Raw genomic sequence first — 25071 nt, forward strand, 5'->3', positions numbered from 1 at the left:
CACCCTATGTCCGTTCCGTACCCCAGGTCATTCCCCCTGCAAATTTGAGTGAGGCTATCCCCAGGCGTCTGTCCTCCAGCTTTGAATAGACAGAAACAGTTATTCTATCTTATAATATAGATATGCAAATGATAATGTCTCTTTACATCCCATCTTCAGACCACGCCCATTACATCCAGCGGTCAACCCCAAGGACACATTCATCAATTTTAACATGCTGTTCATTCAAAATAAGAATTGTCTCAAATATAAATTTACATTGCTATATATATATTAGTATATTGTGCATATTTAGGCATTGGTTAGCTTACGTTAGGCGTTTAGGTTTTGTTGACGAGTATTTGTAGCACGTGGGTGAAGCATTGACAGCGTTGGGGTTCAAACAAACGTCGCCAGCAAAGCGGAAGTGTCGCGGACGTCATCAGTTATGAGTCGTGTGTAAACCGGTTATCATTCGTAAACAGGGGGGGTTGGGCGGGTGCATGGAACGGTCTTTGGGTCTTTGTTTATGAGGACGGGCTGCTCTCCGTCCGAATTGGGAGACAACACGCTTAGAGCTCGTCTAACTCACCTTCTCAGACTGATACACGAGTCGTATTGGCCAGTCCGGGTCGACCCTTAGTGCTCCTCTCTATAAAATATCGACTCGTAATTTATTCACGAAGTCATAAATCACGGAATTGTTTTCCGTAGAGATTTTAAGCAATTCTCCACTTGCTTGTAGTATCACTGCTACGTCACTCTTGTGTTCTTGATATCTTCATAACGCATCTAGAGTTTGCCAGTGCAGACTACCGGTCACATGGCCTTGTATGACTTACCATCCTGTGGGATGGGGATTTTTAGCATCATGTAACTTGTTCTTGACACATACTGTACTCCCCTTCATACAGTCTATGCTCCTCCCTCTCCCTCGAGAGAGAGAGAGAGAGAGAGAGAGAGAGAGAGAGAGGGGGGGGGAGAAAACGACGCAGGATATATGGACAGGTTAATCAGGGAGGCATTATCAACATCCATAGCGTTTCGCTATGAAACACTATGCTATGCTAGTGGCTGTATCGCTATGCCCGAAACGCTATGCGTCCCAGCGGCTGTACAATAATGTAAGAGTGTTCTTGATCCTACCAGTACCAGTACTGCCTGAAACGCTGCGCGTACTAGTGGCTTTACAAGAATGTAATTACCATGCTATGTATCCTCACAATCCCAATGTACCTTCTTGTATATAAATAAATAAATAAATAAGTACAACACCGGAGGGTGCAGCCAGTCGCGCCTCGCGGCAGCAAAATAACCCAGTAATCACAGCGGAAACGTTCCTCCCACTAGTCAGGAACGTTTGGTGTTGGTCTGACAAAAAACCTGTCAACCCGGAGAGGCTTAAAGGTCACCACAATACCTCATACTGACCAACCTGAAAGTTTACCTTAGTCCTAGACATAGCCCAGGACCGCAGTAAACTCTCGGTATACCCAGAGTAGAGGAGTGTACTTCTCGCTCTGCAATATTACGAGCTTCAGTTCGGAAGTGTGTAATGACGAATTTCCTGTTCCCGAACGAACCTCTTCAACTCACTTCCGTCTGCGACTATCGATTCATCTTTCGGTTCATTAATCCACAAAAATAATAATAATAATAATAATATTAATAATAATAATAATAATAATAATAATAATAATAATAATTCATTGTGTCGGGGGACAGGCCGCCAGTATACATATACATGTTAAGCTTATATCAAGCTCCCCACCCCCTCCCCCCTCGAGTTCGACTTCAGACCCTTCCCAGGATGTAACCTTACAATAGATACTCATTTACTACCAGGTGAACAGATGCATTAGGTGATAGGAAACGCGTCCTTTCTGTCCCACACGGGATTCGAACCCAGAATTTCCGATTGTGAGTCGAGAATGAACTGAACTGAAAGGGACCTCAATGTGGTTAGATACAAGCTAACTATTCCCAACATGGGGAATCTATGTATAATTTGGATAGAAATTAAACTATAAGCAAAGTCGACCTTATGCAGCACTGTGGTGTTTATTGGTCGGAAGTTGCATGTAAATATATATAGTTTGGATTGTACTCACCTAGTTTGACTCACCTAGTTGTACTTGCGGAGGTTGAGATTTGGCTCTTTGGTCTCCACCTCTACATTGTCAATCAACTGACAAATTGTGTGTGTGTATGTGTATGTGTGTGTGTGTGTGTGTGTGTGTGTGTGTGTGTGTGTGTGTGTGTGTATGTGTGTATGTGTGTGTGTGTGTGTGTGTGTGTGTGTGCGTGTGTGTGTGTGTGTGTGTGTAATTACCTAAGTGTAGTTACAGGATGAGAGCTACGCTCGTGGTGTCCCGTCTTCTATATGTGTGTGTGTGTGTGATTTTGTATGTGGGTGTATTTTGTGTCTATAAGCATGCGTGTATATTTTTTTTCTATACGTTTGATTTACACAGGTTTTTTCAAGTGTATACCTGAATTTGCCCGAGGGTCACCGTCTCTAGTGGCTACGACGGGGACATGACTAGCGACTTATTAAAGGTCTTTCCATTATTATTGCGTAATTTTTCCATTTGGATTTTGATATATAATAATGTCTTGGCATTTGCAACTTTGCGAGGCAGGTGATTCCATGAATTCATTGTCCTGTGGCTGCACGGTCATCTTCTGATTTCTTTCCTACTTTCTGACTTGTTGAGCATGAAGCGATTGTCTTTTTTGTGTGTTATTTTGGACATTTTAAAGAAGGACCCTGGGTAAATATTTCCCAATTCATTTGCTTTTCTGCGAACTGGTGTGTTAACGGGTAATAATTAATTATTTATTAAATAATCATAATAATCATAAGTGATTAAGTAATTGATAATCCTTAAATGAATAAGCATACTAGCTCATTATAACGAATAAATAGATAATTAAAGTGGATAATTAATTATGGTGACTAATAATGATTAGTGAATAACCATAAATTATTATACTGAAATAATATTAATGGATAGCCGTTATAGTGATGATTAAATCAAATACAGTGGTGACATCTCTAATTAGTTTAGGGTGAATTTATCAGTTCATCATCGAGAAAAGTCGTCTGATTCACAATGTGCAAGTCAAATACTGACTTATTAATATCTATGTAAGTCAGTAATTGACTCATAACTCAACCCGTCCTCTTAAAAATAACGTCACTTATGGCTCGTATGCGCACTATGGCCAAATTTGGACGTAATTTGAAATGAAATCGACTCACAAAAGTGACGTTCTGTTCCGTTTTCTGTTTGAGTCGTCCGGCGTACGCGCAGAGGTTATAAGAGGACACTTTAAATTAACGTTTTTCATAACAAAACTAACTTGAGCGTGTTCGGAGCTCTGACTGGAAACGTGCTTCAGTCATTTTCAGCATATATTGTATACACTCCCTAAATCAGCGTAACTAAAATATTATATAACCTTACAGAGATCTAATTGTGCATTAATCCACAATATATATAATAATATTTATGAATGACAAAACGGTTTTACACACAACTGATGTCGTTCGATCATTTCTCGAACAGTGCTTCGCTGACGACCTCTGTTCGAACCACAACGCTGTAAATGCTTCGCCCACGTACTTGTTATACAAATAATCGCCAACAGAACCTAAACCCATCATTGATATATATATATCACGATTTTGGATTGTCTCATTGATATATAACACATTAATGTGATTCGTGTGTGTCCTACTTAGAGGAGGTTGGCAATTTTGGCGTGTGATAAGGACTTCTTCTTCTTCTGAGGTGAGCCTCTGGTGTTAGAGAAGGTTTTGATTGTTACCGTCGGAGGCGGCTAGTTTATTGTGCACCCCATACCCATCCTGTGAGCGGTAGCGCAAAAAGCATTACAGAAGGCACAAAAGATTTTTATCAGACCTCATATTAGATTATTACATAAACAATTTCATCTATCCTTCACACCTTATAGTTACAATGTCAGTTACAGAGAAAGCGCTATTTCAAGAGCAATATATTTACAGTGAAGGTGTTATGTCTAATCCCAAGTCTCCCTTTTTGTAAAGTGAGAAGTTGCCTTCATTTTAATATATTGTGACCCTGGGGTCTATTTATTTCTAATCCTATCCTCATAACTTTTCTTGTGGCTGGATTAAGTATACCAGCAATTTTTAATAGCACCTTCTGAGGCAGTGTAGATGGTTCAGCAATGTTTCACTGTCTTCTTCTGTCAGATTCTTCTCATTGCTTCTCATCAGCAAAAAAAATTATATTAATACACCTAATTTCTCTATTATGTCCTTTACGTATATTATAAACAGGATGGACCCCTAGTTCCGACCCTTGAGGAACACCAATCATCACTTCTCTTTATTCTCACACCTTCCCCTTACCCCTGACCCTTGACCTCCTTCCTGAATGATGACCTCAAGCGCTCTTCGAGTCTCTTATGTAGTTTCAATAGCAGTCTCTTGTGAGGTACATTGCTAAAGTGTTCCCGCCAGTCAAAGAAGATGCAGTCTGCCCAACTCTTTCTCAGGATAACCCTTTGATGAATCCATGTTCATGTTTGGAGACACCAAAAACCCAAACCCTATACGTACTAGTGGCTTTAGGTATTGTATGTACTATATCTTTAAATCCAACATTATGTATGGAACTCAATGTATGTACCTTTACCTGAATAAAAAATGTAAATCTAAATTCATCTTTTCTAAGCATTCAGCGAGTGTCCTTCGAATCAACATCTAATACCCAGAAATAGATGCTCGCTAAAAATACCAGTGAGTCATTGGGTGCAAGAGTGATCGTACGTGCGTGCAGAATTGCCTGAATATGCACACTCACATATTTATGTGGGGGTTTCTTACCTGTCCGACACATTGGGAAAACCTTAACCCTCACCAGAATGTTCAGAATATTCCTTGTTGGGTGATCCAGTTCCCGCCAGCAGACTATAAACAGCAGAAAACCGCCGCCTTTCATCCCCGGTACAACGTGGACTGAAATCGTGTGATGACTGACTGTAGTGTTAAAACCCGTCGGACTAACACGGCGCCTGGTGCTGTCTCTTAGTCTCTGTGCTCGGCTCCAACACCCTTCTCAGCCACAGATAACAGCAGTAACAACTTCCACAGACGAAATTGGTTTCGCAATTTGGCCAATAAAACAGCTTACTGGCCAAACAGTAGGTACTACTTTAGTACACACACACAGAGAGCAAGCACACTAACGTGACTGCACCAATGAGGAAAAAAATCCATAGTAGCAGTGATGAGGGCTCGAATGTATGTGGTTGGTGTCCCCCACGCACACGGTTCTAGCGACTAGAGCACGACATGGTATAAAGATTGCAACCCTGGAGTTCTTCTGAACACACAAGGATTACACCTTTATCCCTGAACACACAAGGATTACATTTCAGCCCTGAACACACAAGGATTACACTTCAGCCCTCAACACACACATGGATTACACTGTAGCCCTGAACACAGTCAGGAGGAAAGTACACTCTCGGTACACATACACGCCCCATCCTCCTGATATAACAGTACTTATAGTAACCATTTGCGTGAAAGTACCAATATCACCTGATAGACCAGAATATAAGTAGATTCTTGTGCTATTAATTTCATAGAGATCGAAAAAATTGAGCTAAAAGCTAAATTTAAGTATTCCCAGGTCTAGTACAACACATATATTTACTATATTAGGCCGACGATAGCGTGTAATAGGCCCAGAAAGTTTTCAGTTTGTCCAAATAACACAAAAGTCAACTTTCTGGCGGTCCATCACTACATACTGGTAATTCTGACCACATCGTTACTATAAGTACTTTCATTTTAGGAGGATGGGCTGATATACGAGAAGGAACGAGCTATATATACTTTTTAGCACTAACAGGATGGAGGGAGGGAGAGAGCGGGAAGGAGGAAGGGAGAGAACAGAGAGGATAGGGACAGTGAGAACAGAAGGAACACAATCACGTGATTGTAGGGGTCGGGTTGGATGTCGATATTTCTTAAAATGTTACACCGAGGCCGACCCCCAACAGGCCTATGACACTCCCATACCCGACATGTTTCATGTGTGAAGGTTGGGTGAGACAAGCCTTAAGCATCTCAACTCCATCCTTGGACACACACAAACAATGGTCAGTCCTGTCGGGTACTTCCCCTGCACCAGTCTGGGATACTCATGTGTAATGGAAATTGGCTTGCAGGTTGCAGAAAAGAGGAAATATCAGCATTGTGGAGAAACAGATCACTGGAACATTAACGTAGTGAAGAAAGTAAATTATTAGAGATTTAACAGCGCAGTTGTTAAACACATTGGACATAATCTTACTAAAGCCAACATACGAGTCATAAATACTCAAATTCCGTCCAAGAATAACACTTCGTGGGCCAGCCAAAGGCTTAAGAACCGCACAAGAATATCCATGCACAAAAAAAAGCGCTGTAGGGTCACAACCGAAAGTTCTATTTTCAATTTCCGAAGGACAAAACCGATTGGACAACATTTCATTTCACCAAATGCCTCTATTCACCTAGCAGCAGGTAGATACCCAAGAGTTAGGTAATTGTTGTGGATTGCCTCATAAACAAAGAGGGGAGGGGGGTCTCATTAACCTATCCACGACTGGGAAACAATGAGTTAAATAAAATAAGCAAAAGGAGAACTCAACGTATACAAATATGGACGACGGTAGTGTGTGACCGTCCTGCAGGAGAGCCAAGACTGCAGTGAGACGACAAGGACGGCTAGAAACGATTACAGTTATGCAACGGGAAGAAAAAAAAATAAAAGAAAACGAAGAAGGGCAAACTAATCTAAACTGACAAGTCACTCTTACGTGAACAAAGCATCTGGAAGCTCGGGGACTCCTGGCTCAACCCTGACGATGTGCAGACGTCTGGTCACCCGCTCTGCTCGGGTGCCGCCGGACAACGTGACTCGTGTTGACCATTGGGTCCTGATATTGACGTCATGCATTCCTCTTCGACAGTCCAGCTTGATGCTTGCCGATCAGTGGCTACGGGAAAGTGAGGGCTAGATCTTTCAGCCCCGCTTACTAGCCTTGTTATACCTGTTGCGTTATTATCTAACTATTCTGATATTCAATCTTTTTTCGAATCTGTCCTTTAAATTTTGAAAGGTGGCTTCCACACTTTATTTCCTCAGTGCATTCACAACACCTGACGCATTTAACGCCTGGGATCACAAGAAAATTAATAAGATTCGCGATTTCCAGTTGGATCTTAATGCGGAGAGTGTCAGGTGCCGGGTTGGCCAAGAGATGCTGCAGGAGTGCAAGTTTTGCATGTGGCTTTTTGATGTGTCCCGGGAGCGTGGTGGGACTCTTGGGTGCTGGAAAAAGCAAAACGCCAAAAAAAGGACACTGGAAAACGTTTTTGCCCGGTTGGATTCGAGTTTAGGAAGGACCATCGCAGTTATGGCGTTTAGCCGCGACTTAATTTATCAATCCATAGTTCACAGGACGCAAGACACCTTTGTCGTCTGTGGTCACTGGATGTCGACAGTGTTCCAGGAGGTTTTCTGTGTGGGGTGGGATCTAGTGGTGACCTTTCTGGGGGTCTCCAGGCAACCTATCCTCTTCCACCCTCAACCTGTCCTCTTCCACCCTCAACCTGTCCTCTTCCACCCTCAACCTGTCCTCTTCCAAAGAACGTCGCATTTCGCTAGTATGTGTTACATAAGGCCAAAAATTGTCGTGCTAGAAAATGGGAGCAGCTCGCGAAAGTAACGTACTGTCCCGCTTTTTTCTCCTCTGGTAGGTTACGAGAGAACACTTTAAATTGACAGTTTTCTTGAGGTTGGGAAACCTTAGGATGACGGGCTGCTCCAGGGCCTCACCCATGTACCTAACAATGTGTTTATCTGCCGCTAGACATATGTTTTCCGCCGACAGGCAACGACTATATAGTTGTAAGGCTTTGCCGGGGCACATCCGGGACGAGAGTAGTCATAGACTTAAAATAAACAACAACAATACGTGGGACTTCAAGATATTTTAATGGAAAATTATAAAATGAGCGTAGCTTAGCTGTAACCAAGGAGGAGAGGGCGTAGCCTAGCTGAAACCTCGGAGGAGAGAGCGTAGCCTAGCTGTAACCTCGGAGGAGGTGGCGTAGCCTCACTGTGACCAAGGAGGAGGGGGCGTAGCCTAGCTGTGATCGTGGAAGGAGAAGTATGGGGTCTCTGAGAGATAGATGGCCCTGGAAGGGATCGAATCCCCAGCAGTGACCATGGAGGAGAGTATATAACACAGTGAGAAGCAGCATTCAGCATCACATCTCCACCAACCAACACCATGACCGTAGCGAAGGTAAGACTCGCTCCGTCTCTTGACATGTGCAACCCTCTATACTGATACACAAAAATTGCTCCGTTAATTATTCAACAACTTTCGTTTGCATCATAATTTCTAGAGTGATTGACGAACAGCAACTAATGTGGTTATCAGCTTATTAATGCGGTATTGTTGTGTATATCAACTTTTGTTTTCATGAAGAGTGTTGATATAATCATTTACTTCAAAGTCAAATGTTGTGGAAAGACTTGACTGTGCCGAGAACATGTTTAATAACATCAAGATTACTGCTATCCACGCTGTAGTGAGTGTTGTATATCTTCCTGTGATTAAATTCTACTCTTGCACTCCAGGTTGCAGTCCTCATGAGCATGGTGGCTCTTGTCATGAGTGAGACATCCTACCTCCACTCTGCTCCTGTCCACCATGGGACTACAGTCATCCATGAGGGTCCAGTCCATCACTCGTCTTCAGGTTATCATGGTGGCTCTGTTGTTCACGGTGGCTCAGTTATTCACGGTGGGCCAGTTGTTCACGGTGGCTCAGTTGTTCACGGTGGCTCAGTTGTTCACGGTGGGTCAGTTGGCCATGGTGGTGCAGTTGTCCATGGTGGCCCAGTTGGCCATGGTGGTGCGGTTCATAAGTCAGTGAGTAAAACATTTCATTTATATCGTCGTCAATTATATTTGTAACGAATTTGTTACAGAAACATTAATTTATATATGAAATACCTTTCCTCTAAATAGTAAGGAATAAGCTATTAATTCATGTGTGTAATATGTATATAGATATATGTATGCAAGCATTGTCGTATTTAGAACATGACGTTACTTCTCACATCAAAAATATTTGAGTGGTTATATATTTTTTATAATAATTCCAATTTGAATAACATTTAGTGGCATTTTAGTAGATACGTGTAGTGGAGGAAAGCTTAACACACAATACATATATAATGAGACAATTACGCTGTACATCAGGCCTCGCCACACTACAACTTCGCTTACGGTGTCCACGACGACTACTCCGGCACCAACTTCGGTCACAGTGAGTCCCGGGACGGCTACAAGACAGAAGGGAAGTACTTCGTCAATCTTCCCGACGGTCGCATCCAGACGGTCAAGTACTACGCGGACGAGCACGGCTACCACCCGGAGGTCTCCTACGAGGGCGTCGCCCACTACGACACCAACACCCACCACAAGTCCGGCCCTGTCCACGGGGGAAGCTACCATAAATAGGCTCCCGTGTGTCGAAATAAATGATATGTATATTCTTGACAAGGCGTTAAAAATATTTATCATGGTGTAAAAAAATTGTTTCCCATTGAATTTGTAAATTAAAATTTAACTTCCCAATTTGTAAATAAAGAAGCGCAGATTTAACGAATTGTTTTAATTAAATATACACTCATGCAGAGAGTTCTGATATATACACTCTTGCATTATTTCTTAATACGCCATTAGTAAAGGTATTCAAAATGTTAACAAGTTCTTATGTGCGATGATTGGTGTAAATCTCAAGGATTTTATATTGAATTTTATTGAATGCTTCATACAGGAAGGATGAATTCAAAGGACGGTAAGGCAAGGTAATTATCACGAGAAAGTGCCAAGCTAATTTGGTAACAGGACAAGGAGCCGGGATATGCTGCCCAATTACTTGAAATCAAAGTAACACTGTGTCTCTAACAACCTTTCCAACGATGATCACTAACGATGAACCGTCAAAGCGGAAGATAATCAACAGAAAATTATACATTCAGATTAAGAAATAAATGCTATCAAATGTATTACATTGAAATCCCAGCACTAAAAACTGCATACAGACTACAGCCTTCCTGGTTAAGCTGCAATCGGTTGGACGGTTGGCCAGTTGTTAACGATATAAACTGGACTGTTGGCCGGTCTTCACAGGGAGAAGTAGGCATCTATCACTCTCAGGAGACTATGGAGCTGCGCTCTGGTTGTCGGTCTGGAGTGGCCTCTCCAGGGCGCAAAGCCAGTGTAGGTTGATATGGAGGAGAAGCTGTTACCTATGCAGCAGGTTCCCCCTCTCCCCACGGCGCCGAAACTCTCCAATAGAAAGGCAAACGCCAATACGATTGGTTCCAGCGCTGTTGCAGGAACTGTGAGCTCCGGAGTTGACCTCGAGGTTGGCGAAAGAAGGCACAGGGACTCCAAACCCGGAGACCGCCGTGGTCGGGGCCGGAGAAGAACCACCCCCAGGGTATGAACGACCCCAGCCTCCTGAAGTAGAGCCTGGAGGCCGCACGAGCCCCAGGAGGTGGACGTCCCGGTCCCGCACCGACGGGTTCCAGACAGGGAGTAGGCTACCGTTTTCATGTTCTTGATATATTTACGGTGACATTACATGGCACTGGTTTTATCGTCGATTTTCACTTGACAATGTTCTTAAAGAGACTCAATGATACGTCATGTCATGTCCAGAGCAATATATGAAAGCGGTGCTATATATCATATAGCTTTCACCCCTACAATATTCCAAAACTTTTTTGGAATATTAAATGGTTTCTTCAGTTTCAACAAGAAAGGAGAATACAAAATGAAGGCGACACTAATTCTACCTTTTCATGAAAATTTGTAATTCCTAAATTATTAAATAAATTAATATCACCGGAATTTTTTCAAATTTTTGTTATTTGTTTATATCGTTGATATAAAAAAAATATCGTATTCAAAGAGCTCTAGCATCTATAATGGTATTGTTTATAAAATATACTGCAAAAGTTGCCATAATTTATTTGAGGGTCGAACCTGGGAACACATTGACTAGAGGATAAAGAACACATATATAGCATAGGTCAGTTGTTGGAATTTCGATAGTCTTTTGAACAAATCCACAAGGGCCGTGACGAGGATTCGAACCTGCGTCCAGGAGCATATTTGTTCATTTGATACATCACATTATTGTGATTTGTGTGTGTTCAATAGTCAATATTTCAATGGACCAGTTGTTCTTTTGAGGGCTTCAGACTATCTGATTGGACAACATTTATTGAAAATTGTTTAATGTAAATCTGTTGTTGAATGAAATATAATGGAATCTTCTTTTATTAAAAGTAGTTAATTTAGTAACATTATTATAAGCTAGAGATGATATACGTTAGATAACTTCATAATTGATGAGATATGTGATCCATGTGTAGTTGTGTAAATAGGTATCTCACCAGCTGTAGAAGTCATACCACCTCTTACAGCTATCTGTTTATGGTCCACTTACGTGGGGGTGTCTGTATATATATCATTACCCTTACCCCATGTAAACTACAGTAGGAAGTAAACTATGTGCAGTTTCCTTCTTGAAAATGTGTTACTATGTTGTTATTATCCAGCCAGTCATTTTTCCTGCAGGTGTGACGGCTACTTTACCGTATTCTTTAAAAGTCAGGTGTGTCAACTTACTTTCAAATCTTTTATGGGGATTTTTGTCCTTTTATTGCGTGATTTGACGGCGTTTTATATGTGGTTTCCGTTTTGATAAATTAGTTTTTACCATAACAGGAGACCTGGTCGACGACCGGGCCGCGGGGACACTAAGCCCCGGAAGCACCTCAAGGTATAACGAAGGAGAGCTGGAAGTTATTTCTATTTAACATGTTGTTTTCTGTAGTCAATTGGAAGAAATAATTGACATAAGTTTTAGAGTTTTGCCGACTTCTATCTATAGTGCATGCATGCAGAGGGATTCGAAGCCAGGAGTTAAATGCACCACGGCGTACCCGGTGCTTTAACCACTCGACCAACCGTAACTGTAAAAAAGACGTTGGTAGCCAAGGCTATTTCCCCAACATCCCGACAGCACTTGGTGGTAAGCTTGGGCATAGATATTTCATCGAACACCTCACTTTGTGGCGCCACGAGAGGAACACGTGGCCCCACACAGACACAGCATTACTTTGATTTCAAGTAATTAGGCATCATATCCCAGCGCCTTGTCCTGTTACCAAATTGGCTTGGCACTTTCTAACATAATTACCTTGCCTTACCTTCCTTTGATTTTATCCTTACTGTTTTAAGTATTCAATAAAATTCAATATAAAATCCCTGAGACGTATACCAATCATCGCACATAAGAACTTGTTAACATTTTGAACACCTTTACTAATGGCCCATTTAGAAATAATGCAAGAGTGTATATATGAGAACTCTGCAAGAGTGTGCATTTTATAGTGAATATTTAAGGAAGACAACTCTATAAAATCTGGATTTCTTTATTTACAAATTGAGAAGTTAAATTGGAATTTACAATTTCAATGGAAACAATTGTTTGACACCATGATAAACGTTTATAACGCCTTGTCAAGAATATACATATCATTTATTTCGACACACGGGAGCCTATTTATGGTAGCTTCCCCCGTGGACAGGGCCGGACTTGTGGTGGGTGTTGGTGTCGTAGTGGGCGACGCCCTCGTAGGAGACCTCCGGGTGGTAGCCGTGCTCGTCCGCGTAGTACTTGACCGTCTGGATGCGACCGTCGGGAAGATTGACGAAGTACTTCCCTTCTGTCTTGTAGCCGTCCCGGGACTCACTGTGACCGAAGTTGGTGCCGGAGTAGTCGTCGTGGACACCGTAAGCGAAGTTGTAGTGTGGCGAGGCCTGATGTACAGCGTAATTGTCTCATTATATATGTATTGTGTGTTAAGCTTTCCTCCACTACACGTATCTACTAAAATGCCACTAAATGTTATTCAAACTGGAATTATTATAAAAGATATATAACCACTCAAATATTTTTGGTGTGAGAAGTAACGTCATGTTCTAAATACGACAATGCTTGCATACATGTAATATGTATGTACAAATGTAATATCTATATACATATTACACACATGAATTAATAGCTTATTCCTTACTATTTAGAGGAAAGGTGTTTCATATATAAATTAATGTTTCTGTAACAAATTCATTACAAATATAATATACAACGATATAAATGAAATGTTTTACTCACTGACTTATGAACTGCACCACCATGGCCAACTGGGCCACCATGGACAACTGCACCACCATGGACAACTGACCCACCATGGCCAATTGAACCACCGTGAACAACTGAGCCACCGTGAACAACTGGCCCACCATGGATAACTGAGCCACCGTGAACAACAGAGCCACCATGATAACCTGAAGACGAGTGATGAACTGGACCCTCATGGATGACTGTAGTCCCATGGTGGACAGGAGCAGAGTGGAGGTAGGATGTCTCACTCATGACAAGAGCCACCATGCTCATGAGGACTGCAACCTGGAGTGCAAGAGTTGAACTTTATCACTGCTGGAGTGTAAGAGAGAGAGAGAGAGAGAGAGAGAGAGAGAGAGAGAGAGAGAGAGAGAGAGAGAGAGAAAGAGAGAGAGAGAGAGAGAGAGGGTGGGGGGCCGGCAGACAGTTAAACTGAGTAGGCAGACGATCAGAGAGAGTAACCAAACAGAACTAGTTCCAGGAGAGTAATCAGACGAACAGAAAGAAGACATTAGTGTCATTTGAGAAATCAGTTTACGTCTGTCTGTGACTGAATGGTGAACATTTCCGTGATTTATATAACTTTTCTTTCTGATATCTGTTAAATTGTGAGCACCTGTAGTGAGCACTGCATATTTATTTCACTAATTTATTAACGTACTTTACATGCCATTGCAACAGTGGAAGCTTGAAGAGACCCATTAATTTTGGTTTCTATAAGGAAGCATATTGACACACGCGTTGCAGGAGTCCATATGAAGGACTATTGCACGTTGCAATACCAGGCCAGGAAGATATACAACACTCACTACAGCGTAGATAGCAGTAACCTTAATGTTATTAAACATGTTCTCGGCACAGTCAAGTCTTTCCACAACATTTGACTTTGAAGTAAATGATTATATCAACACTCTTAATGAAAACAGAAGTCGATATACACAACAATACCGCATTAGTAAGGTGATAACCGCATTATTAATCTGATAACCGCATTAGTTGCTGTTCGTCAATCACTCTAGAAATTATGATGCAAACGAAAGTTGTTGAATAATTAACGGAGCAATTTTTGTGTATCAGTATAGAGGGTTGCACATGTCAAGAGACGGAGCGAGTCTTACCTTCGCTACGGTCATGGTGTTGGTTGGTGGAGATGTGATGCTGAATGCTGCTTCTCACTGTGTTATATACTCTCCTCCATGGTCACTGCTGGGGATTCGATCCCTTCCAGGGCCATCTATCTCTCAGAGACCCCACACTTCTCCTTCCACGATCACAGCTAGGCTACGCCCCCACCTCCGTGGTCACAGTTAGGCTACGCCCCCTCCTCCTTGGTCACAGTTAGGCTACGCCACCTCCTGCGAGGTTACAGCTAGGCTACGCCCACTCCTCTGTGGTCACAGTGAGGCTACGCCACCTCCTCCTTGATTGCCGATTAACCACGTCCTTTCCAGAGTCACCGTTAGGTTACGCCTTACACCAATGACAATTAGAGCAGCAGCTAATCTACACCACCACTACAGTGTCAGCTAATGTTTGCTTAGCCTTCCCGTCTCAGGGGTAGCTAATCAACGCAATTAAGATCAAGATCGTATCTTGTTCACAACTAGATCCTATCCCGATCACAGCTAAGTCCTATCCCTGAGCACAGCTAAGTCCTATCCCGATCACAGCTAAGTCCTATCCCAATTACAGCTAAGTCCTATTCTTGATCACAGCTAGGTCCTATCCCGATCACAGCTAAGTCCTATCCCAATTACAGCTAAGTCCTATTCCCAGTCACAGCTAAGTCCTATCCCTGATCACTGCCAAGGCTCTATAACGATCGCAGCTGACCCCCTCTACCATGTATAGCGTTGATATAACTCTATACTATATCAACGCTATACATGGGTTCTCTCTCTCTCCTTCTCACACCTTCATTCCACGAGCCCCGGGTCCTTCCCTCGCCTCACTCTCACTACCTGAGCCATTATCACTGAAGGCTGCCAGGCTGAAGGGCTTTCTCAGTGCTTTATTATATTTAAACTGGATTGTCACCTGTCATTCCTCAGTGTTCCTGTTCTCATATACGTCTTCAGAGTACTATAGTCACGTGATGACTTCAGTGTATATTTTATATATATATATATACATATATATATATATATATATATATATATATATATATATATATATATATATATATATATATATATATATATGCAAAGTACATCAAGTTGTTTGAAAACAATAAAAAGACCTGTATAGTTACATCTGATTTGTCTTTTAAATTGTAATAATTGTTTTCTCTCTCTGATGAAAAGTATCTGAAGAAACTGAATAAAAGAAGTTTTTGAGACGCCCCCCCCCAACTCTAAACGTAAAGGGCTGAGACCAACACCTGAACAGGACAATTAGCTGCTCCGTCTCATGTGTCTGAAGAATCGGACACAAATGACCAAGTCTGTCATCATTTTGGCATAACTGTTTCCAATAAATATCCCCATTTGTGTGTGTGGTTGGTTACTGCTTTATTTTACGCTGAACTTTACGTGTGAAGATGCATTTGCACTTTGAAAAGATGACAACCCTTTGAGGAAACCGACTCAAGAGTACTGACGATAAGCTTGTTGCTCTCTCATCGCGGGAATTTGACTAGACCAAGATAACAGGCTACAGACACGATCACCAGTCACAGGGAACCAGACTGGGCCAAGATAACATGCTACAGGCACGATCACCAGTCACAGGGGAACCAGACTGAGCCAAGATAACAGGCTACAGGCACGATCACCAGTCACAGGGGACCAGACTGGCCTAAGATAACAGGCTACAGACACGACCACCAGTCACAGGGAACCAGACTGGGCCAAGATAACAAGCTACAGACACGATCACCAGTCACAGGGAACCAGACTGGGCCAAGATAACAAGCTACAGACACGACCACCAGTCACAGGGGAACCAGACTGGGCCAAGATAATAGGCTACAGACACGACCACCAGTCACAGGGAACCAAACTAGGCCAAGATAACAGGCTACAGACACGGCCACCGGTCACAGGGGACCAAACTAGGCCAAGATAACAGGCTACAGACACGGCCACCGGTCACAGGGGAACCAGACTGGGCCAAGATAACAGGCTACAGACACGACCACCAGTCACAGGGAACCAGACTGGGCCAAGATAACAGGCTACAGACACGACCACCAGTCACAGGGAACCAAACTAGGCCAAGATAACAGGTAATATAGATAGCGTGATGACAGGCCCAACATGGTCTCAAATTAATGCCGTTCACACACGAGGGAGTTTATAGAGTTGCTCTGGACTCCTTTAAGCATTTCAATGCTTATTTTTTACCATGAGCTTTTAAAAGTACAGCAGCATTGTTAGTTTCAAAGTTCTCCCTGTGATTACTTATTTGTCTATATTTAATTGGGATCACTGGTGTTTTGCCAATCCTTGACGCAGGTGTTGGTCGACATCTGTCCCGGATACAGTGTTATCTGTCTCGGATACAGTGTTATCTGTCTCGGATACAGTGTTATCTGTCTCGGATACAGTGTTATCTGTCTCGGATACAGTGTTATCTGTCCCGGATACAGTGTTATCTGTCCCGGATACAGTGTTATCTGTCTCGGATACAGTGTTATCTGTCTCGGATACAGTGTTATCTGTCTCGGATACAGTGTTATCTGTCCCGGATACAGTGTTATCTGTCTCGGATACAGTGTTATCTGTCTCGGATACAGTGTTATCTGTCCCGGATACAGTGTTATCTGTCTCGGATACAGTGTTATCTGTCTCGGATACAGTGTTATCTGTCCCGGATACAGTGTTATCTGTCTCGGATACAGTGTTATCTGTCTCGGATACAGTGTTATCTGTCTCGGATACAGTGTTATCTGTCTCGGATACAGTGTTATCTGTCCCGGATACAGTGTTATCTGTCTCGGATACAGTATTATCTGTCTCGGATACAGTGTTATCTGTCTCGGATACAGTGTTATCTGTCCCGGATACAGTGTTATCTGTCTCGGATACAGTGTTATCTGTCTCGGATACAGTGTTATCTGTCTCGGATACAGTGTTATCTGTCTCGGATACAGTGTTATCTGTCTCGGATACAGTGTTATCTGTCTCGGATACAGTGTTATCTGTCTCGGATACAGTGTTATCTGTCTCGGATACAGTGTTATCTGTCTCGGATACAGTGTCACAGTGTACAGTGTCAAAAAAGCACTTTTTTAGCAGTTCTCTGGTGCTTGGTGGGGGGGTATTAACATATACATTCTCTTCAGGTGCTCCCAATTCGGATAGTTTGTTCGCAAAGTTCGTTTCCATAGATCTCTACATGACTAGACGGGGCACAGTTACACACACCTTCCTTCCATGTAGATGAAATGAAGAAGTGTTTACATTTGCACTGCCCGTAGGTTAAGGATTCCTTAGGGGTTTGGTGACCTGTTTTCAAGACATTGTTGGTCATTACGTTATTAGGACGTTATCATTACGTTATTATGACGTTATCATTACGTTATTATGACGGACGCCATCATCATATGTGCTATACTAGACCTTGGAATGTTAGAGTTTGCTTATTCTATTCGATTCGTGCCTTCTGCAAAATGTATAGTACAAAAGTGAGCATTGTTGGCAGCAACAGTCTATTTTTGTACGTTTGATAAAACAGTTGCGATAAGTACTATCATTTTAAGAGGATGAGTTGGTATATAACCCATCAGGATGAGTACAGGAGATGCTTACAGCTTGAATACAACATATGTATACAATATGTATCATGAGCGCAAAATGTATGCAATACACACACACACACACACACACATACATATATATATATATATATATATATATATATATATATATATATATATATATATATATATATATATAGAGAGAGAGAGAGATGTGTGTGTGTGTGTGTGTGTACTCACCTAGTTGTACTCACCTAGTTGTACTCACCTAGTTGTGTTTGCGGGGGTTGAGCTCTGGCTCTTTGGTACCGCCTCTCAACCGTCAATCAACAGGTGTACAGATTCCTGAGCCTATCGGGCTCTGTCATATCTACACTTGAAACTGTGTATGGAGTCAGCCTCCACCACATCACCCCCTAATGCATTCCATTTGTCAACCACTCTGACACTAAAAAAGTTCTTTCTAATATCTCTGTGGCTCATTTGGGAACTCAGTTTCCACCTGTGTCCCCTTGTGCGTGTTCCCCTTGTGTTAAATAGACTGTCTTTATCTACCCTATCAATCCCCTTCAAAATCTTGAATGTGGTGATCATGTCCCCCCTAACTCTTCTGTCTTCCAGCGAAGTGAGGTTTAATTCCCGTAGTCTCTCCTCGTAGCTCATACCTCTCAGCTCGGGTACTAGTCTGGTGGCAAACCTTTGAACCTTTTCCAGTTTAGTCTTATCCTTGACTAGATATGGACTCCATGCTGGGGCTGCATACTCCAGGATTGGCCTGACATATGTGGTATACAAAGTTCTGAATGATTCTTTACACAAGTTTCTGAATGCCGTTCGTATGTTGGCCAGCCTGGCATATGCCGCTGATGTTATCCGCTTGATATGTGCTGCAGGAGACAGGTCTGGCGTGATATCAACCCCTAAGTCTTTTTCCTTCTCTGACTCCTGAAGAATTTCCTCTCCCAGATGATACCTTGTATCTGGCCTCCTGCTCCCTACACCTATCTTCATTACATTACATTTGGTTGGGTTAAACTCTAACAACCATTTGTTCGACCATTCCTTCAGCTTGTCTAGGTCTTCTTGAAGCCTCAAACAGTCCTCTTCTGTTTTAATCCTTCTCATAATTTTAGCATCGTCCGCAAACATTGAGAGAAATGAATCGATACCCTCCGGGAGATCATTTACATATATCAGAAACAAGATAGGACCGAGTACAGAGCCCTGTGGGACTCCACTGGTGACTTCACGCCAATCGGAGGTCTCACCCCTCACCGTAACTCTCTGCTTCCTATTGCTTAGATACTCCCTTATCCACTGGAGCACCTTACCAGCTACACCTGCCTGTCTCTCCAGCTTATGTACCAGCCTCTTATGCGGTACTGTGTCAAAGGCTTTCCGACAATCCAAGAAATGTGTGTGTGTGTGTGTGTGTGTGTGTGTGTGTGTGTGTGTGTGTGTGTGTGTGTGTGTGTGTGTGTGTGTGTGAGTGAGTGTGTGTACATAGCAAGTGTACACTATTTATTCACATATGCAACATTATGCAACCTACAGGTAGCAACAAACATGTCAGTCACAGGTCGCCAACCCTGACGACTTTCGACACGTGGCGGAATAAATCATGGGAGGCTTCATTGACTGAAACGAGTACTTCTCTTTCCTGACCTTCAAATGCCACCACCACCCTCATCAATCAGAGTTGTTTTCATGAAGAGGAGGAGGAGGAGGACACGCCCCCAGTATGACACCACAGCCAGCCTGATCCACACCATCAGTTCTGTGATTTATGCAATAATTCAGCCAATACCTGTCTAATTCCTGAGCAATACCTTCCTAATACCTGCCTAATACCTGGAGAATCCCTGCCTAATACCTGAGCAATACCTGCCTAATACATGAGCAATACCTGAGAAATACTTGCCTAATACATGAGCAATACTTGCTCAACACCTGAGCATCAAACAGTAGTTTACTGACCCAAATAATTGAGACAGGATATATCAATCTACTAAATATTTTACCCAGTGCCCTCAAGTGACTCCTGATATTGGTATTAATAATTCTTAGACAATTCCAGATGCTTTATTAATGAACCACTAGATGAGTCATATTTAGAGTTTACAATCGCCAGTTAAATTCCAATCCTAAGAATAGCTGACTGTGGGGAAAAAAATGCCTATATATTGAGATCATTGGGGGGGGGGGGGGGGGGGGTTGACAGTCTCCAAGTGGGCATGTGGAGCCACAGACGACATTCCATACTTCAACTCCATACTCCATAGAACTCCATACTCTTTCAAGGGGGTTTTGTTTGACGACACGAGGGGTTTTCAGTAGGTAACTGGCAGTCTTCTCGCTCTTATAGCACTAGTTCAATGGTATTGGTAGGGGTCACGTTTCTCTCAACAACGTCCTTCAGCACTCTCTTCCGTTTAGTGGTCCGTGGAAAAGTTTATTATATATATATATATATATATATATATATATATATATATATATATATATATATATATATATATATATATATATATATATATATATATATATATAATCACAAAAAACACGTAATTCGGCTATGCGTAAGTATCCACTAGGGCAAAGGAATACAGGATATTCCTGCATTCCTTCATAATAATGTGTTGTAAAACGAAAACATTCGGAAATTTCACTTCATTTTCCTAGTAAAAATGAAAACGAAATGTTTGGGGTTAACTTCACCCAAGTTTTTAAGATGACACAGGGGGGTACGGGGTTGTCATAGGCCGCTCTGCGTTGGCACTAAAGCCACTTTACAATTGAGGCTCAAGATCTCCTTTATAGTGAATTGATTTAATGAAAAGGAATTCTGATCTATGGCCACCGAGTGTTACCGGGTCGTTGGGGGGAAATAGCCTCGGCTACCAATGACTTTTGAATAGTTTGGTGGTCATGTGGTCAGTAGTTTGGTGGTCATGGTATATATACCGAATGATATCATCTCTTTTTAAAGTGCGCGACAATGCCCACGAAAACAAGGGGTCCATATAAGATCACACCATTTGTACACACAACCAGACCACCACCAGAGATATCCAGACAGAACAACGCCGAAATATATCGGCAGATAACCAGCTCATACCCAGGTACATCATATCTATCAACACGGCCGAAAGAGTTATCAGTGTACAACGCAGCGTACACTCTGTTCAATGCGTTGAACAGAAGTTCCTGCAGTCAAGTTTTATTGGTTGGGGGGCAGGATCTGTTGCGTTGGAGTCTTCATGTGTCATACATGTTTCCCCAGGTCCTTTTGATCATCATTCATCAAGAGTAAAGTGAACCCGATGAACGTGTAAGATGATCTGGGGTCACAATTGATGGCATTATTTGTGACAATGGGTTTCTCAGCGCTGTTTCTGTTGGGACACCCCACAAGCACTGCGGGCTCACCATAGCCCGTGCTACTTGGAACTTTATGTTCCAGGTAGCGAATCTTTAACAACAACAACAACAACTCATTCCCAAGAGTCCTTGGCAGTGTTCAGGTATCTTTTTGTTGAGAACACAAGTTTATTTCTAATTTGGTGTTTACTAAATAAGTGTGTGTAAGCATCATGTCTTTAACGATCAATAAATCTTAGAAAAACATTAATTTGTGAAGGATTTTTTTTTTTAAACAAACATCAAATACGGTAATTTTTCTTTATCGGAGAACAGAATTAAACATAAATATTTTATGAGATCGCAGAATGCTCTCCAATTTTCGAGAGAGGTCGATAAATTAAATGTTGTAATATAAGTATACAGAACACCACAGACGCCTAAGTGGCCCACGAGACGTCTAGTGTCCCACGAGACGTCTAGTGTCCCACGAGACGTCTAGTGTCCCACGAGACGTCTAGTGTCCCACGAGACGTCTAGTGTCCCACGAGACGTCTAGTGTCCCACGAGACGTCTAGTGGCCCACGAGACGTCTAGTGGTAGCCACCGTAGCCGGGTCCAGGGAGGTGGTAGCGGGCGACGCCCTCGTAGGAGACCTCCGGGTGGTAGCCGTGCTCGTCCGCGTAGTACTTGACCGTCTGGATGCGACCGTCGGGAAGATTGACGAAGTACTTCCCTTCTGTCTTGTAGCCGTCCCGGGACTCACTGTGACCGAAGTTGGTGCCGGAGAAGTCGTCTTGGACACCGTAAGCGAAGTTATAGTGAGCTGGAGCCTGCAACGATTGCTAACCTTATTGACAAATGCCTTTTTTTATGTATTTTTAAACTCATGTAACACACACAGTACAGCGACTTTGAACTGTTATCGCTCCCATATGTAACCTCCTGCTTACAGGAGTCTGGAATAGAGTCCGGACAGCAAACAATTAGCGAACATTTATATAATGGTACATGTGTAGTTACTAGCCACGAATGTACACAAGTCCTGATAAAATATTTCAGTACAATTTAGCTGTTCAATAGGACCATAACCTTAAAGTCACACATAAAATTTTGTGTCTAAAATTCCCCCTTTTTCTCTTCACACATCACTGTATGTGAATACAGTCATATGTATATGTATAATATGTGTATATAACCGGTGATATATCATCCGGTAACCTTCAATCCATCAATGTAAAAGCTGTCACTTTCAGACAGTTGACGATGTCTCTAAGCCCCAAGAAAATAACATTAAAGATAAACTATTATGCCTCATTACAAGAGGCCCTTCAGGTCATTAAGGCATTACCATGTGACAGGGAACCACTCACGTTGTGATAGACGTCATGGTAGACTGGGCCGCCGTGGATAACACCGCCATGGTGGATTTCACCGTGATGGACTCCACCGTGGTGGATGCCGCCGCCAGGAATCCCACCATATGCGCCGCCATGTTGGATGCCAGCGTGAAAGATGCCACCGTGGAGGCCCAGAGAGGTGCCACCGAGGCCAGTAGTGAGGAGGGTCAGTAGGAAGGTCAGCTGGTGAGGAGAGCACAGGTACGCTGAGTGATTAATTGATTGATTGATGAAGATTAATCCCTGCACTGCACACCTGGTTTCGGCAAAAACTTCTTGGGGCAATTGTCAAGGACATATTCTTGTTGTTTTTATAAATATTCAGGTAAATTTAATGTCAAAATGTTTCCAAACTCAACTATTTTCATTTAAAAACACAGAGTAATGAAAACATTAAAAAACATTAAAATATAGCCTATTTACAAAAAATAGCACTACTCTCAGAGCGCCTAAAGGCGCTTTGCGCAGTGCAGGGGTTAAGCAAGTTCAAGTATGTTTATTGAGACAAGAAAATACATCTCAAAGAGGCAGAGTAGCTTAGGCTATTTCTACCCCGCCACGAGGTGACGTAGTGTGGTCCAGCAGAGACAGCAGGTAGCGGTGGCCTTACCTTGGCAGCAATCATGGCGGTGAGGGGTGGCGGGAGTGATGCTGTGAGGTTCTCATCTCCGGCTTATATACCATCATCTCTGCTGCTCATCTGGCTCCTCCCACCTCATCTCCCGCCTCTCCAGCATCTGCAAGTCCTACATCTCTTGCATCTTCAGCATCTTTGCCTCCCGTATCTTCTACATTTCACCCATCTCCCGTTTCTCCAACATCTGTATCTTTCATATGTGCAAAATTTCCAGCATTTCCTGCATGTATCACATATCTCTTTTCTCCTTCATCTCCCACACTCACCAGCATCTACTCCATCTCCCACGTATCTTGCAATCCCATCGGAAGGACAGAGCAAAAATACAAACAATACAGCGGGCAAAAAATACAGAATACAGTACTCAAAATCGCACGAAGACGATCTAGACAGTTAATGATGGTAGTTACCATCATTACCTGTCTAGTTCGACAGGTAATGTTGGCATGTTCAACAATGAATAGTGTTGAACAACCCGTATTTAATTGTTAATGTGCTGAAACGCGATAAACTCCGGAACTCTCGTTTCATTTTTCTAGTGGATACTTATGCATAACCGAATCACGTGTTTTTCTGGGATTATTCTGCATATGTATGTATGTATAAATAAATAAATAAATAAATAAATACATATATATTTTAACATAGAAGGGGTACCACCTTTGGTACACGTGTAGGAACCCATAGCCTTGGAGAAGAAAATAAAGAGTACTCAGAGAAGACCTTGTGGATCCTCACTGAACACTTTGATATTTTCTTCTCCTACCCTATTCTTTTGGTATGTATGTATATATATCTAACTTTATTTGAAAATTTCATTACAGGAAATACATATTATATATATATATATATATATATATATATATATATATATATATATATATATATATATATATATAATATGTATTTCCTGTAATGAAATTTTCAAATAAAGTTAGATATATATACATATATATATATATATGACTGTCACTGTTATGCAAGATGTCTTTGGGAGAGTGACTTGAACGTGTGAGTTAAAACATACCTTAACGGTAGGTGACACCATCTTACATACTTCCTCATGATCATTGGTGCCGCCCCCCCCCCTCTCACCCTCACTCACCTTCACGTGAGCCTCATACTCTCCTGGCCCACTTATGTACATCACCTTCATCTCTCACTATCTTCATGATCACTATCTTCATAACAGATCTCGCGGTTTATCTTTATCATCTCAGAGTTAGAAATGCATTAAGTAACCTCTGAAAAGAGAGAGAGAGAGAGAATTTCTCTCTGACCATAGATGGAGGCCAGACGCTGGTGGCTAGCCTCACTCAAATTTGCAAGGGGGAATGATCTGGGGTATGGGACTGACATAAGCTGGTCGAGGTAGGCATAAGTTAAATGAATTCAGAAATATTAGTAATTATCCACAACCCCCGAACCATTTTCATGGAGTCAGGCGAGAATTAACATGTAGTTATCGTGGAGTTGTTACTGAAAATAAACGAGAGAATGGATAAAGGAAGGGCTAAGAAAAAGTAAAGCATCTAAGACACAAATACACTTGTCTCAGTGTTTCTTGAGGAGGTAAAGGTGGTGGGAGGGTGAAGAGATGATTAGAGAGATTGTTATGTAGAAAGATAACTAGATAAAGAAATAGAGATGTGGAGAGATAGGAAGTA

General features: G+C 42.2%; 4 protein-coding genes across 4 annotated transcripts; 1 reads left to right on the forward strand and 3 right to left on the reverse strand.

Annotated features, from left to right (window-relative positions):
• The first annotated feature begins 6684 nt into the window (after positions 1-6684).
• Positions 6685-9707, forward strand: LOC123764910 (cuticle protein 8-like). Its single transcript, XM_045753106.2, has 3 exons — positions 6685-8337; positions 8676-8969; positions 9303-9707. Exons 1-3 carry the CDS (start codon positions 8323-8325, stop codon positions 9561-9563), a joined length of 570 nt encoding a protein of 189 aa, XP_045609062.2. The 5' UTR covers positions 6685-8322; the 3' UTR covers positions 9564-9707.
• Positions 9708-12540: 2833 nt separating this feature from the next.
• LOC123764911 (cuticle protein 8-like) lies at positions 12541-14549 on the reverse strand. Its single transcript, XM_045753107.2, has 3 exons — positions 14427-14549; positions 13300-13593; positions 12541-12944 (listed from the first exon to the last, which is right to left on the reverse strand). Exons 1-3 carry the CDS (start codon positions 14439-14441, stop codon positions 12684-12686), a joined length of 570 nt encoding a protein of 189 aa, XP_045609063.2. The 5' UTR covers positions 14442-14549; the 3' UTR covers positions 12541-12683.
• A 2184-nt stretch (positions 14550-16733) lies between these two features.
• LOC138351090 (uncharacterized) lies at positions 16734-17636 on the reverse strand. Its single transcript, XM_069302717.1, has one exon. The coding sequence runs from the start codon at positions 17634-17636 to the stop codon at positions 16734-16736; it is 903 nt and encodes a 300-aa protein (XP_069158818.1).
• A 4046-nt stretch (positions 17637-21682) lies between these two features.
• Positions 21683-24560, reverse strand: LOC123764680 (pro-resilin-like). Its single transcript, XM_069302718.1, has 3 exons — positions 24510-24560; positions 22741-22950; positions 21683-22200 (listed from the first exon to the last, which is right to left on the reverse strand). Exons 1-3 carry the CDS (start codon positions 24558-24560, stop codon positions 21961-21963), a joined length of 501 nt encoding a protein of 166 aa, XP_069158819.1. The 3' UTR covers positions 21683-21960.
• Between the last annotated feature and the right edge of the window lie 511 nt (positions 24561-25071).

Source organism: Procambarus clarkii, chromosome 48 (assembly GCF_040958095.1).
Source record: "Procambarus clarkii isolate CNS0578487 chromosome 48, FALCON_Pclarkii_2.0, whole genome shotgun sequence".
NCBI lineage: Eukaryota > Metazoa > Arthropoda > Malacostraca > Decapoda > Cambaridae > Procambarus > Procambarus clarkii.